The sequence below is a fragment of the Mytilus edulis genome, chromosome 7, assembly GCF_963676685.1.
Source record: "Mytilus edulis chromosome 7, xbMytEdul2.2, whole genome shotgun sequence".
Taxonomy (NCBI): Eukaryota; Metazoa; Mollusca; class Bivalvia; order Mytilida; family Mytilidae; genus Mytilus; species Mytilus edulis.
The window spans coordinates 32,161,692-32,178,012 of NC_092350.1; the positions used below are offsets into that span (position 1 = coordinate 32,161,692).

At 33.2% G+C, this 16,321-nt stretch overlaps 2 protein-coding genes across 2 annotated transcripts in view; both read right to left on the reverse strand.

Moving 5' to 3' along the window:
* Positions 1 to 1,352: 1,352 nt before the first annotated feature.
* LOC139482644 (metal cation symporter ZIP14-like) lies at positions 1,353 to 11,478 on the reverse strand. The gene is made up of 7 exons (XM_071266632.1): positions 11,059 to 11,478; positions 10,349 to 10,520; positions 9,446 to 9,615; positions 8,752 to 8,880; positions 7,923 to 8,181; positions 3,027 to 3,214; positions 1,353 to 1,746 (listed from the first exon to the last, which is right to left on the reverse strand). Exons 1-7 carry the CDS (start codon positions 11,293 to 11,295, stop codon positions 1,597 to 1,599), a joined length of 1,305 nt encoding a protein of 434 aa, XP_071122733.1. The 5' UTR covers positions 11,296 to 11,478; the 3' UTR covers positions 1,353 to 1,596.
* A 1,257-nt stretch (positions 11,479 to 12,735) lies between these two features.
* The window catches only part of LOC139482639 (uncharacterized), a 79,244-nt gene continuing 75,658 nt past the window's right edge, over positions 12,736 to 16,321 (reverse strand). The window contains exons 5-7 of the mRNA XM_071266588.1: positions 16,166 to 16,257; positions 14,166 to 14,430; positions 12,736 to 13,103 (exon numbers count right to left, since the gene is read on the reverse strand). Of these exons, the coding sequence (XP_071122689.1) occupies positions 12,976 to 13,103; positions 14,166 to 14,430; positions 16,166 to 16,257 (485 nt within the window). The 3' untranslated portion in view covers positions 12,736 to 12,975. The remainder of the gene's footprint in view (positions 13,104 to 14,165; positions 14,431 to 16,165; positions 16,258 to 16,321) is intronic.

Consider the following 16,321-nt stretch of genomic DNA (forward strand, 5'->3'; position numbering starts at 1 on the left):
TGTGGACCCTATGGCTAAAATGGCCGTATTTTCACCTCAAAATTTTCTCTGAGTACAGGCAAACCTGTGCATCTGGAAAAGTTTTAAGGCATAGCATGCCCTAGATAAATGAATTTTAAGTATGTTTTATGTTTTAGAAAAATAAAAACTTACCAGGATTTTGCCGTGCACTTTTTTTCATTCCTTCAGAAGGTGCCAAAATAAACTAAGTGGGGAAACAGGTTTGAGAACTTCCCCACAGGTAAAAACAAAAGTGAGCATTTTTAATTGACATGGACATTAGATGGACAATAGATATAGACAATAATAGTGCATTGACTTGACATATCAACGATATAAGGATGAAGCTTAGAAACGGGGAAATGCGAGGCTGTGCCGAGCTATTTCCCCGTTTCGGGCCGAATCCTTATATCGTTGATATGTCAAGTCAATGCACTATTATTGTCTTTATACTGCAAATCTAAAACAACATTTTCAATGGTTGTTTAATGCGTTGATGTTATTTATTTGATTTAAATATTGGGGAAAATCCCCTTTAAAAAGGCCTCATAATATGCTCGCGGAGAAATATACAACACAATGAAATGTACATATTTACCTGTTGAAAAACTCACATTCGATGGTGAACGAAATCGTTTGAGTATGGACTTAAATATCAACCATAAGCATGAAACATAATGATTTATAGGTTGCAAACAAAAAATATTAACAGATGTCAGAAATATGTTTTTCCAATAATTGCAAAAGAAACAAGGTTGAGTCGATCCACGCATCGTTGTATGCATTGGTAACAAGAACAGGTTGAAGAGGTCGTATGAATAATTAAATATTATTTCGACATTTTCTATTTAAATATTCATGAGGAAAAGTGATATCGGGTCAGTGACTGTATATGACATAGAAATATACAGTCAACGCTTTTTGACTGCTCAAATAGAACGAGTGCAGTATAAAGTCCTATAATATATGCCTTCGCATTATATATTCACTATTTAACGTTTTCATGCTGATATTTTCATTTTTTATTTTTTGTCTAATGCAAATAGAAATAGTAAATAATGCCACGAGGTCATATGTTATAGGACTAGGACAATAGATACCTGACAATAATTGGTTTTTAAACTGTGTACCCGAGTGGACCATATCAAGGTAAACTCAACGATATCATTTATTTTTTTTGAATGGCCCTTATCGGCTTCCGTAGTTAAGAATATGAAGTTCAAGACAAAATATATATCAATATCTCCATACGTGTAGAGGGGCATTTGCTATTAATAACCTCTTATTAACAAGTGTATTTAGACATATATATGCAGTACTCGATTATACTAAGAAAATGACAAAAGCTAAAGTTAAATTTTTAGTTTTTAATATTGAAAAAAAAAACAAGGAGCTGAAATATAAAAGTTTATGTACATTCCATCTTGGAAATAGTCCCTTTTTTAATGTATGATAACATTCAACAACAAAATGTAGGGAAGAACTCTTTGTCACCCTTCTTCCACTCCACTGTGATCCACTCTCACACAAATTCATACATCACACCAGGGACAGTCTACGTTAAGTTTAGACTGTCTCTGACCACGCACACTAAGTTTACAAGTCAATGTATTTGGCATAATACGATATTATAATGATAATGGCAAAACCCAATAAAAGCCCAGTATTCTGATATAAGAATATCTGTAAAGTACTTTCGGTTTGATTTTTCCGGGATGTGACTGCTTGTTCATTCATTTCTGGTATCTGCAACAATAGAACATATATTCATTGAATAAGTGCATACTAAATTTAAAACACACACACACACACACTATTTTGTAGCATAATATAGATATGGTTATATTTATAAATTAACTGTTTACAAAAGTTTGAATTTTTAAAATACTAAGGCTTTTCTACCTCAGGCATAGATTACCTTAGCTGTATTTGGCAAAACTTTTAGGAATTTTGGTCTTCAATGCTCTTCAACTTCGTACTTTATTTTGGCCTTTTAAACTTTTTTGGATTCGAGCGTCACTGATGAGTCTTTTGTAGACGAAACGCGCGTCTGGCGTATATACAAAATTTAGTCCTGGTATATATGATGAGTTTATAAAGACATTTCTCACAGTATCATGATACCAGCACGAGTATTCTAGCCCAGAGTCAGAAAGGTGTTAGGGGCGGGTGATATGTCCTACTGTGGTACTGTTATTCGTCTCAACATGTCGTTCTAGTTTAATGCAGTGTTCCTACATCTAATGTTTTTTTTTCATCTTTATACAAGATTATTTTTTCACAAATGTCGTTTGTGTTATTTGTGACCCACTATATCATCGTTGTCAGAGTGGAACCAACTAAGTGATCTCGTGGTGTTCTTGTCGCTAGTTCGTATGGTTGTTGGTTCGATCTATCGCCTTGTCAAACAAAAGACTTAGAAATTGGTACTTGGTGCTTCTCCGCTAATCACGTAGGTTTAAGGAGTAAGAGCGCGCTAGCAAAGACTAGTTGCCCTGGAGTCCGAATAATGTGTTCGTCGGCTGATATGCCTTACTGTGGACTGTTATGCTTGAGAACAAGCACGTTAAAAATCCCTCTCAACATGTCGTTCTAGTATAATGGAGTGTTCATTGTACTCGTCCTGAATATGCAATAACTCAACACTGGACGACAAGCGTCCAGCATCAAATTTTAGTGACTTTTCCTGTTAGATGTTAGAGTAAGGACGTTTTAGTGCATGACATATCATGTAGAGATTTGTCTATATGCTCAAGATCGTTTATTGGACCTCTGTTTTTTTTTTAATTTACTCCGAGTTGTTTCCTTTTTTGCTGTTGACATTATATGCTGTAAAAACATGCACTTATCTCAGAATACAAATTCCTATATACCTTAATGTTATACAAAGGTAACTACGTAGGATTCTTTTTCTAAGACAAGTACATATACTGGCAAAATAGATTAAATACGAAAACACCATCGCCTTTCTTTTCTACATTCGTTTCTTTTCAACAAAAATTAGAAAAAAATCAAACTGCGCATACCATATCGACTAAAGCAATGTAAATAAATAATCCACCAGCGAATGCAAATATCCACCGATTTGCATCAGTATTTTCGCCTACTACTATTCCTACAATCAGGCCTCCATAACACACTATTGCTGCCAGAAAATTGTAGAACAGCGCCTTCTTCATAGTCAAACCAGAATGTAGTAAAATGGCAATATCTCCTTTTAAAAAAAGAAGATTTATATTTAACATACACTATAACAATATATCATTTTACCAGACCACGGTTTGCGGAAGTAGTCAAGAAGACAATATTATGTTTTTCAGGGGTTGACAGGATACACGTGATCGTTGTTAGTTTCAACTTCAATATTATTATGCAAGCAGATGTAATAAACAATGATTTCATACATTATTTTTTTTTATTTACACTCTATATAGGGCTTTATTTATGATCTTATTCCAGATTGCACAATTCTTATTCTACATATTTCATATGTTTATAAATATATCTAGGAACATATCTGCATACACAGAACATAATTAAGAACCTGAACACTATGAAGGTTAATGTCTTAACTAAGGAATACCGATTATATCTGATTGTAAATGTACAATTTATCAGGACTTGTGCATAACAAAAGTTTACCATATTTTGGAGAGAAATTTATATGAAAATAATTATCTTAAAGAACCTTACAGCCAAATGACTTGAGTGTATAGGTAAAGGTAATACGTTTGGTCAGCTTACTTTCTATCTGAACCGTGAAATCATTAATGTTAGGTATAGTAGTACTACTCCTTTAAGAGTAGACTTGACCGACAGATACATTGTAACCAATTTATTTGCTTGTAGGACTAGACTACTACGAAAGAAGAGTAGTTTATCTAATTTATCTAACCTAATAATGATTTCACGGTTCAGCTAGCAACCACACTAGCCAAAGGTATTACCTGTACCTACACACTCAAGTATTTTGCTGTAAATAAATTTTTTTCTAACTTTATCTTATCGTTGGGTTGCTGGCTAGTTGGTACATGTCCGATTATAAAATTTACACACATGTGTTTAAAATGAATTAAAGATTTCTATTTTTGAAATGTTTGATAATGTTTTGAAAGTCCTATGACAAGTGATATAAAGATACATAGTATGAAATTCAAAACAGTGTGGCTGTGGCCATTGATTGACACATTAAATTCATCCATTTAATGGGACAATTTACGTGAACGTTTGTCTGTAACGACCACTGTTCACGACGTACCTACGATAGACATTTAAACTGTGGGGTCACCAAAGGTTTCTTAACGCCTTTAATTATAAAGTAATTCGAAAAAATAATCAGGAATAACCTTTATGTTTTGATTTATATAGTTGGTATAAATCAAAACATCGTGTTATTTCTGATTAATTTTTTCGAATTACTTTACTGAGGTGTTGAGAACCTTTGGTAACCCCATAGTTTAAGTGTCTTTAAAAAGTACATAGTGATCAGTGGTCGTTACTTACAAACGTTCACCTAAATTGTCCGAGTCAATGGATGAATTTAATGTGTCAATCAATGGCCACAGCCACACTGTTTTGAATTTCATTCTATGTATCACGGCTGGTAATCTACACACGCAGAACATTTGGTTCTGCAATGAAAACCGTGAGAGGATTTTCCGGTTGTGCTTGAGTGGAGCAATTGTCACCGCTTCGAAAGGTATATACATTTCTAAATCGCAATTTTCTTATTCGACTGATCAAATATTGAAAATCGGAGAATGCTATGCTGTGGTGAATACTTGAACAAAAAGATACATGTATCATTTACTGTTGTACGTGGAGTTGAACTCCTACAAAATCAGTTGCCGCACGAGAATTTGTCTACGGCAATGGTAAATATATCAGTTATATACAACATTACATGACAGGACTACAATACAAATAAATGATAGAACATATAGGACAGAGAAACACTCCAATTATAGCTAACAAAAGGTACCAGGTTTAAAAAAAACACTTATACGTCAGACGCGTCTTTCGTCAACACAAGGCTTACCAGTGACGCTCAGATGAAAAAAGTTCGAAAGCCAAGACAAGTACATTGAGGACCAAAAGTTCCAATAAGTTGTGTCTGACTAATGCGGCTAGGGTTTCTGTCTGGAATAAGAACATCCTTGTTATTTCGAATAATTCATAATTTTGCAAACAGTGATGTTTTATAAAATGACTATAAAATAGATATACATGATAAAATCGAAGTGATGACTAACTGCACAATAAAAACGGATACATAAAATTACCTAAACCAGCACATAAAAATTTACAGCCAAGTTAGCCAAAACCATAAACGCACAAAGTGACGTAATATATGAATTTCTTAACCAATATCCCAAAAAATAGGATAGACAGATTCAGGATTAGATTTACTGATATAACATTTATCAATAACAATGAAAATTACAATATTAATTAATATCAAATTGTGGTAGTAAACTAAACCGATTATTTGCCCAAATCCACGTATTTGGACACATATTTGAAATTTATTGGTTAGACTTTTATTCATAAAAAGAAAACATGGTCATTTCTTGTTATTTCAAAATCCTATCTCATAATTTTTATTTATGCACACAAATTTGTTTTTTTCATAAACAATCTAACCATATTAAGGCAACTTTCAACGACTGATAGCTTGTATACAAAGATATGATTTCAAGTCCCCTCACGCATTCACGATGTCCTCAATCAGAACCAATCCCCGCACGCATGACAAAATGAAAATATGAGGTTTTTTGATTTATTAAGATGTCGATCTACACCGGACAGCGTCCACGCCGCCCAAAACGACATTCATTCCCATTGACCGAATAAAAAGTAAATTTGAACTTGAGGGTCTGTAATTAAAACCATTTTAAAATTTAAATGTCACTTTTTTAGGCAAATTCTCGTGCGGCAACTGATTTTGTAGGAGTTCAACTCCACGTACAACAGTAAATGATACATGTATCTTTTTGTTCAAGTATTCACCACAGCATAGCATTCTCCGATTTTCAATATTTGATCAGTCGAATAAGAAAATGGTCCTCAATGTACTTGTCTTGGCTTTCGAACTTTTTTCATCTGTGCGTCACTGGTAAGCCTTGTGTTGACGAAAGACGCGTCTGACGTATAAGTGTTTTTTTTTAAACCTGGTACCTTTTGTTAGCTATAATTGGAGTGTTTCTCTGTCCTATATGTTCTATCATTTATTTGTATTGTAGTCCTGTCATGTAATGTTGTATATAACTGATATATTTACCATTGCCGTAGAAGCGGGAGGTTTGGCATGCCACAAAACCGGGTTCATCCCACCATTTTTTCTTAAAATGTCCTGTGCCAATTCCGGAAAATTGCCATTGTTAAATTGTAATTCGTTTCTGTGTGTGTTAAAGTTTAATTTTGTGTTGCTGTTGTGTCGTAGTTTTCCTCTTATATTTGATGTGTTTCCCTCAGTTTATGCACACAAATGTGTTTTTTTCATGAACAATCTGACCACATTTAGGCAACTTTCAAATACTCATAGTTTGGATATAATATTATGAGTTTACGTCCCCTCACGCATTCACGATGTCCTCAATCAGAACCGATCCCCTCACGCATGTCATAATGAAAATATGAGGTTTTTAGATTTATTAAGATGTCGATCTACACCGGACAGCGTACACGCCGCCCAAAACGACATTCATACCCATTGACCGAATAAAAAGTAAATTTGAACTTGAGGGTCTGTAATTAAAACCATTTTAAAATTTAAATGTCACTTTTTTAGGCAAATTCTCGTGCGGCAACTGATTTTGTAGGAGTTCAACTCCACGTACAACAGTAAATGATACATGTATCTTTTTGTTCAAGTATTCACCACAGCATAGCATTCTCCGATTTTCAATATTTGATCAGTCGAATAAGAAAATTGCGATTTAGAAAAGTATATATATACCTTTCGAAGCGGTGACAATTGCTCCACTCAAGCACAACCGGAAAATCCTCTCACGGTTTTCATTGCAGAACCAAATGTTCTGCGTGTGTAGATTACCAGCCGTGTGTATGATGATGAAAGACTTACATTTATGTTTAATAATATCGGTAGAACTATGCAATTCAGTTACACTGCCAATATATTATTAAAATGAAAAAGGGTTTTATATGTTTAATGCTTGTATAAACATTAATTTATTAAAGTATGTTTTAATCAGTTTATCATTACTCTTTTTATAATGGCCTATGTGTTATACGCTGTTATATACCTTTTATATATGTTCAATAGCCAAAGTCTCACTTCATACAAACACGTTTTAACAAAATATGACATTTGATACACAATATGAAAAGTATTTGCCATTCTTAAAAGAAATATGAGAGACTTTAATATAAAACATCAGAATAAAACATAGTTTTGCTATTCACACAGAACATAAAAGTGCAATATCACCATGCACATTCAATGATAAGCATATCATCTTTGAATTTTAACGATATAACATACTATGTCGTGGCAATGAAATATTTTGTCTGGTTTTTGGCAATAGAACTACAAACATTTTCACTTTTGAATATGATTTAAAATTTATATTTTTTATCATCTGATAAAGTGGAAACTTATAATTATGTTGATGAATTATATCAATGAATAGTTAATGTCTTAGATCTTCATATAATGTCACGGCTCCGTGTTGAAGGCCGTATATTAACCTATAATAATCAACTTTTAGAAATTGTGGCTTGGATGGAGATTGTCTCTTTGGCACTCAAACCACATCTTCTTATATCTATGTTAAAAATACATGTTTTTCCATGTTTTCCATGTATGTACATAGGTGAGACTTTAATATGTAGTATTTGTCTCATGTCTACATTTATAAGCTTTCAGGACAATGACTTAAAATGGAAAATTACCTAATTACCTAATTCGTGTGGTAACTCTTCACAAATAACAGCCAGACTTACACTCACACCAGTAAAAACATTTTCTGTGAAAGCCGCACCAATAGCCAACCCATCCACAAAATTATGAATAGAGTCGCCTAGCAACAGTATCCAAGCAACTGTTTTAACACCACCATCACTGGTATCCATATCTTCTGGGTCAAAGTGTGAATGGTCAGTCCCATTTTTTATTTTACCTTGTTCATTTAATTTTACTTCCTCTTCCTCATCTTTTCTCTGCGAAATATAGTTTACATTAGTTCTTTGACCAAGTGTTAGTGCGCGTCTTGGCTCAAAATTTGTACCTGTTGTTGAATACTTTTATTTTTAAATATCTTCCTTCTTGAACCCAATTGTTATCAACCATTTATACTTCTGTCGTAGTTTTCAATAAGTTTGGTGTTGAATTCAGTTAAGGTTATAAAATGTAAGTAACATGAAGCATTGACAACTAGCTTTCAGAGTTTTGGTTGACAACCCTAACTACTATAAACATGGATAGAATTGACATTGAACGAACTAAAGCATGTATCTAATATATTAGGTATGTCAAATTAATGTAGTGATCTTTCTATCTGGAATTCGTTGGTAAAAAGTATATTCATGGCAGCTGAAGCTTGCCTCCGGTTGCAGAATTTTCTCGCTGCGTTGAAGACTCACTGCTGGCCTTGGGCTGTCTTCCGCTCTTAGGTCGGGTTGTTGACTCTTTGACAACATTCCCTATTTCCATTCTCAATTTTATTTAGTGCAAGCACAATAGCACAATATTTCTGTGTGTTTACCAGTTAAAAATAATATCAATTTTACCTTCTTGCCTTTTAAAATCATCTTGAGAAATCTCTCACACACAAACACAAAGTAAATTCCTCCTAACACAGTTGTCATCTTCCAGTTGTAGTCTGGAACAGGACTGTCTATTCCTGTCAACCCTAAAGCCTAAATAATAAATAATCAAGAGTAGATGTGAGCTGCTAAGATAAAATAAAAGTCAATTAATGTTTCTGACCCAAGACCTCACCAGTGCACTCCTATTGCTATTTTGATACCATTAAATGCTACAGGTGAATGTACCTTTTCCTAAGCGAGGAACATGTTGTCCTGTTGTTGTTTTATTGAGTCTGCCACAATTGTTTTTCATTTTATGTTATTAGTTAAAATCAAGCCGATATTATTTTCGTTTGTTTATTTTCTGTCTAAAGATCTCGAAAGTTAACATTTTGTGCCTTTCTTTTCAACTGTTTATATACACTGTCCATCTTATTTCTACTACTTTTTAAAAGACAATGTGTAATCCTGAATGGTCTTCAACTTGGTCTTTTAACTGTTATAGAGGGTCACTTATGATTCTTTTGTGGACAAAACGCGCATCTAGCGTCCCCAATTATAAGCCTGAATGATATTTTTGATGAGTTTTCTTAAACGAAGATATAAGTATATTATGTCAGTATTTTTTAGAATAGACAAATTTACACTGACATTTAGTTACGTATACATGCAATACCTCTGGAGTCAGGACAAGAAGACCAGTTGCTCCTAAAGTTCCTACAGCAAGAGCCACACAGAACATTAGAATTCTTTTGAAGAGTTGAGTTTTCATGCAAGGTCCAAGAAAGGCTCCAATGTTTGATATTAAAACTATCAAACTTACAAAACCAATGCCGTAACCCCATGCTAAAATATAAACAGAAATGTATATTAGGTACAGTGTTGGTTTTATACTTTTTTTAATTCATTTTATTTTAAGAAAATAAGCTAGAACAAATGTAAAATTCTGATGGATAAACTTGTATATTGTTGACAAAATGACATACAAATAAGCAACTATAGTTCACTATATTGCTGTCAACGATGGAGCAAATCCCATACCATACAGAAGCAACAAAAGGTCCGAAATAACAAATGTCACGCAATTCAAGCGAGAAGATTTATGTACAAGTTATGCAATGTTTCAATATTATTAAGGTTTATGACACGAACATGCATATGTGATATGGACCATGAACCCTGTAATGGTCAACATCAGCCCCGTATTTCCTGTAAGCTGATACGGTATTAAGCCAAATGAGTATCGCCTCATATGGACATATTGTTTCGAATTGAACTAATCATTGAAATTCACTGCGTGTGTTTGGGGAATAAGCAGCAACAGAAAATTTTAAGGAATAGTGTTCGCTGGAGACTGTCAGAGATGGAACACATTACCTCAAGTACATCCGACCCACACGTTTTACAAATATTTGTAATACCGTAGGACCTATAGCTCAGAGATCTTTTGATAAGTACTCAAAAAGATTCCATTAGAGAAACATATTTATAACGATGAAGCTCAAGGACTATATGAGGGGGCAATAGGGTTAACATGTTAACAACACCTCGATTTTGACAAAATTGTATATTAAATAACCTTGTGAAGAAGATGGTTTCTTATGATGTCTATGGTGTATCACGGTACTTGGTTTCATACAAATGTCTTCGTGTGTATAGTACAGTAGCGCAGGCACTGCTTCAACCAGTGCTGTGTTATCCACTTTTCCATTTTTGGCATATGTGTTAAAAATATCATCATATCCAAGACACTAGAATGAAAGAACGGAACAGTATGGGTGAGTATATTCATTTTTTGTATATTAACTAATAATTATATTTTCAAGGAGAAAAAATCAGAAGCAAAATTTCGTCTGAAAGACGCTTACACGAGAAAGCCCTTATAAACTATATTATGACTTTTAAGTGAGCTTCTGTGTCATTTTTGTCCAGACTTTAAAGTTGATTAATTCTATAATGTACATTGTATATATGTAAAAATAAGAATGTGTGGTATAATTGCCAATAGGACAACTCTACACTAGAGACCAAATAAACAAAGCACACACCAGACGCCAAGCCAGGTTCCAAAATGTAAAACAATCAAGAAAAGTCTTTTCATGGTATAGCGTTATATCCAAATCACTAAAGTGACTAGCACTCGTGCAATATGCATGTTTGAAAATAGTTAAATTGTACAAGAACATTGAAAATGGGAATGGTATATATCAACGTGTTTCGCCCAAAGGGTGATGTACTTACCAAAAAGAACCAGCTATTAATGTTTTTCTAAAAAAAATATATAAATACCTGGGTTTGATTTCTGTTACAACTAGTACCTGGAGACTGATTATCACAATCTGAAGAATAATTTCCTGGAAGTTTGTTAGCGGTTAAATCAATAGCAAGTTCCTGGAACTGAAGTTGAGAAAGTGAACCATCGGAACTAAACTTGTTTATCAGAGACTCAAAATAATTGTCATGAATATGAGATTCTATAACGACGCAGGAAGAAATAAAAACAATCCATGCTCCCGAAATAACCATGCTTTCACAATGTGTATTTGTATTTAAATATACCCAGTTATATACCCGACTATATCACAAGATGTGTTAATGCATTAAATACGAATAAGAAAATATATGATATGGTATGTAAATAGATTTGATTTTCATTATCATATTTGTAAACAGCACGTCGACTACTTTAGATAGTATTTAGTACAAGAGTCCGAAGAATAAAATATTTAAATTGTGAATTATCTATTTATCAGCGTCATGTAAGGCGTTCAAGTTTATTTATTTAATTTGTTTTGTCCGTAAAGTGAAACGGGTCAGAAACTGAGATGTCTAGATTGGCAGTCGTATGCATACGATAGACATTGAACAAATATTTATCACATCTGATATAATCTCATTTTTTCATTCAAGAGATAAATAATAATAAAGCTAAGTGTCTCGTATGCTCCGTAATTGCAAAAGTTGGAAAACCAGACTTGAGATCTTATATAGTAAGCTTTTAAACATCTGCAGGTCCAAGTCTTTGTGGGATTGGACTTAAGTCCATTGAACAATACTTCAGTACAGTACAAAAATTGGCCTAACCATGAAAAAACTATGTATGCATAAGACGTCGAAGTAGGTGCTGCGATTTGGATGTTTTGGATAAAGTTGTGATTATTCATAGATGTTTCTTCTCGATCTGAATAACATGAAAAATCAACCAAATGCACTTCGTTCTTTATACCATTTTTTTTAAATGCTGGACTACTACACATGGATTGCAAGGCTCTGGAGTCGTCGTCACTATAATTAGCACTTACCCAAACTAAAATCAGCTCAGATTACTTACTTCAAGTATTCTTGTGTAAAGCCTTTTAAATCATGACTTTGTCGGATAACTTGATTAAACTTTGCTGTTACGTAAGCCTTTAACCTAGGAATAGTATATCTATATATGTTCCTCCTTTAACTTTGCACTCTTACAAAGTAGGTCCGTCCTTTGATCTAGCTAACTACGCATCTTAGATTTGGACTTTTGGATAGATATCGTAAATGTAAATACATAATGTGTTTACAATCTTTTATCTGTTTCCCTTAATATTTATTTGTAAACAGATGACTTGATATACTGGTAATGCTAATAAGTTCATACCTGCACAGCTCTCCATAAAAAGGGTGTACATTTTGAACTAAAAGGATAATCCAGAGGACAATCCATACTCAGAGAAGTTTCTGAAGATCTTTTTGTTTGTCTTTTTCTAATGCAAGATACGTATATAGAAGAGCTTATATATAACATCTTTATTATTCGAAAGTGATTGTTGTACGACACGTTATTTGGAACTTACTTATTGTTTTAATATCCATGTTTTCAGCAATGACATTTTGAGCTTTTATGTAAGTAATAAATGTGTATTGGCAACTTATTGGTACACAAAGTATTAACCATTTTAATGTCCAAGTCAAAGAGTGTGAACGAAATAATTCGACAGTTTCTGTTTATTTTGACAATTTATTTCATAACAGAAACAACAAAACTACTGTTATGAGGTAGTATTGAAAATTGGAAACATGGCAAAATATTCTAACATACAAAGTCTTTTATTTCACCGGAAATAAGTCGTTCCTTTCATGCAGATGACTCAAACTTTGGTTAAAAAAGACAATGGAAAACATTTTGTCTATATTAAGCAATAGTAATCCCATGTTAATATATTGAATTCGTTACTGTTTTTCAGATTCACTAGCTAATTTGTTCAGTCTTTTAACTGTCTTTTTGGCCGACGACATTTTTTCCAGCCAACCTCGAGTAAAAGTACTTTGGTCCATTTCTAGATTGTGCTCTGCATAACCTTTAAAACATAAGATGACATTATGATTGTCACAAATAAAAGCAAAGTGATAGAAACATGTCATCTCTCTATAATTAAAGACATAAAACTGCTTTTCGGAAGCTTATTAATATACACTTCTGGTTAGGCATCGTTTAAACATAAAACATTTCACTATTAGTCGATGCAAATTATCTAAAAAACAATAATTAAAAAATCTTTCGCCTACTAACCTACATTAACCTGATCTTCTTTTCTGCTAAAAGCAGAGCAACCTTTATATTTGTTTGACCCAACACTATGTTGCCTTCTTTAAATATTTTTGGACTATCTTTTAATGATATATATTACTTTACACACTAGTACTTATAATACACATATCTTATAAATAAAACTCATTAGTTCATTGTTTTGTACATAGAATCATATTCAAAACAGTGTGGTCCTGGCCATTGATTGACGACCTAAATTAGCCCATTGACTGTGACAGATTAGGTGAACGTTTGTCGGTTACAATCACTGCTCACTATGTACTTGTTAAAGACACTGAATCTGTGGGGTCACCAAAGGTTCTCAACACCTAAATAAAGCAATTCGAAAAACGAATCCGGAATAATACGATGTGTTGATTTATATCAATAATATAAATCAAACATTAAGGTTATTCCTGAATAATTTTTCGAATTATTCTATTATTAAAGGCGTTAAGAACCTTTGGTGACCCCACAGTTTAAATTCTATAATAAGTAAGAAGTGAGCAATGGTCGTTACAGACAAACGTTCACCTAATCTGTCCCAGTCAATGGGATAATTTAGGTCGTCAATCAATGGCCAGAACCACACTGTTTTGAATATGATTCTATATCTGGCCGTTTGTTCTCTTGTTCGAATTGATTTAAATATGTTATTTCGGGGCCTTTTATGCCTGACTATGTGTTATGGGCTTTGCTCAGTATTGAAGGCAGTATGGTAACCTATAGTTGTAAACTTCTATGTCATTCAGTCTCAGGTGAAGAGTTGCCTCAATGAAAATTACACCACATCTTCTTCTTTTTATATTTACTAGCTCTACTTCCTACTTACTTCTTAATGCTCTGAATATCTTGGAATCCTGAAACACTTTTGTTCCTCCATCTATAGCTAGATCCCAAGGTTCATAGAAACCATCAATTAACCTTTTAAGAATGTCAAAGCCAGCTTTCTCCTTTTCTTTCGGTGCTTTCCTGTGTCTATGCTTTGATAACGTTGAAAGAATACCATAGAGCCATATTTCGTTTACAGCGATCTTCGCTCCAGGTGCTAAGATGCAGTATCCATCTCTTATTACACTGTCATCTCCAATTTCATACTGTAGAGAAAATAATACGTTTTATATTTTAATGCATAATTTAATTTCTGAAGTTTAACCTCTATTAATAAAACAGTGTTTTAAACAGGCAGATTTTACAATATAATTCTATTGCTGTTTTATTTCTCCCAAAGCTGAAGCTTGAGATGCTGTCTTAGTCATTAAATGCTAAACTGGTCTAAATTTCGTTTAATTTTGATGGTAAAAATTGTTACATTTGATTGGATTGGTAAGTTTTAAAGTTCAGAGGACCTTCATTGCACAAGGTCATGTTCACTCTGATTGTTGATAACGTCTTTACACTAAATCCATTGGATGTGTACTGATTGATATTTTAGTCTTAGATGCATGCTTATTTTATTAGTTGTTGATGGCTTTGACAAAGCTCTCAGTATCTGCGAGTACTTTCACATCTGTACTTGGTGTCTTTTTGTTGTGGGAATGTACAAGTACCCTGCCACGTCTACTATGTGTTTTTGTAAGATGTTTTTCTACTTTGGATTCATCTGAAAAGGTAAGCCATTTTCAAAGAATAGTTTGTTCTAATGTTGTACTGTAACACCACTGTCCCATGTTAGGGAAGGATTGGCGCCTTCAAACAAGTCCCCCCCCCCCCCGCGGACACACACACACATTCTGTATTTGCCTATAACAAATCAGGATCCTGTAATTCAGTGGTTGTTGTATGTTGATATGTTGCTGCATATCAGATTTGTTTTAGTCTGTTGTTTTGGACCTAGTTTTGGACATGAATCAGTCTGTTAGCTGTTTGTAAACAATGCCTTATACTTATAGCAATTATGTCATCGTTGCATGGGTCATGTATTCTAAACCGTTTATTCTGTCACAAACTATTATACTGCATTATATTTCATTCAGTGAAAGTAATATAGGATTATTTCTTTCAACTTGAATTTAATTTTTGAAAAGGGAACATATATAGTTCTCACTTCATGAAAATATTACAAAAGTTCACGCAGTTTATTAACCTTGACAATGAGATACATTACGTGGAAAAATTACAAAATATGATTGGATATTTTTAAATGGTCATATAAAAATAAGAAGTGGTATGATTGTCAATGAGACAACATTCTCTTTTTTAATAGTCTGTTCCAGTTCATTTAAAAGTACTAAACTAATTTATTATTAAGTACACAAGTACTGGAAGCATACCGATTGAATTTTAAAAACATATAATCAATGATATATCCTGATAAAAGTGTCAATTGGTGTGTTGTAAAAACGACATCTTAAATTACACCATATAAAGGTAGCATCATGTAAGTAAGGTATCTACATTGATATTGCACTTAATGCATGCATATTGTTGATCATTATTATAATAAACAATATTAAAACAAACTGAAGATGTACTATGTTTTGAGTCTAACATTTACTCATTAGTTGCAATCAGCTTTGAACTCGCTTTCATTAAGTGCATTTTTTCTAATCCCAATGCCACATCCTCCTATACATCTGAAATGCAGCTTTTCTACTGCCATGGTTAAGGGGTCTGTCTATCTTATATTTATTTTCACGTATTCACTTTTGATTTTTACATTTTTACATTTATCATATAATGCAAAAACTTATTGCTTTGATATTGATGCAAAAACTTATTTTGAAGTGGCCATTATTAGACGATAAGGAAAATTAACTGATTTGCCTTAATGCATGAATTTGTTGCAAGCAATAAAATGGCGATGCGCAGTACAAACGAAATGAAACCTACATAATCTGCTAATTCAATCGTTGGTCTTGTTTTTGGATTATACTTTTTCTGCCTGAATCTTTCAACTCCTTCAGTAATCAGAAAGTCTTCATCTGAAAAATCGATATTATATCATTCAAATATAATCTGTATTTGAAAAACCTTCGTTTGTCTTAC

Excerpts from the sequence above, each read along its gene's own strand:
- LOC139482644 (XM_071266632.1), bottom strand. The coding sequence starts at position 11,295 with ATGGTTATTTCGGGAGCATGGATTGTTTTTATTTCTTCCTGCGTCGTT. Across the intron at positions 9,616-10,348 it reads GAAACCATCTTCTTCACAAG|CATGGGGTTACGGCATTGGT; the intron begins GTTATTTAATAT and ends TTTATATTTTAG. Across the intron at positions 3,215-7,922 it reads AGAGTTACCACACGAATTAG|GAGATATTGCCATTTTACTA; the intron begins GTAATTAGGTAA and ends TTTTTTTAAAAG.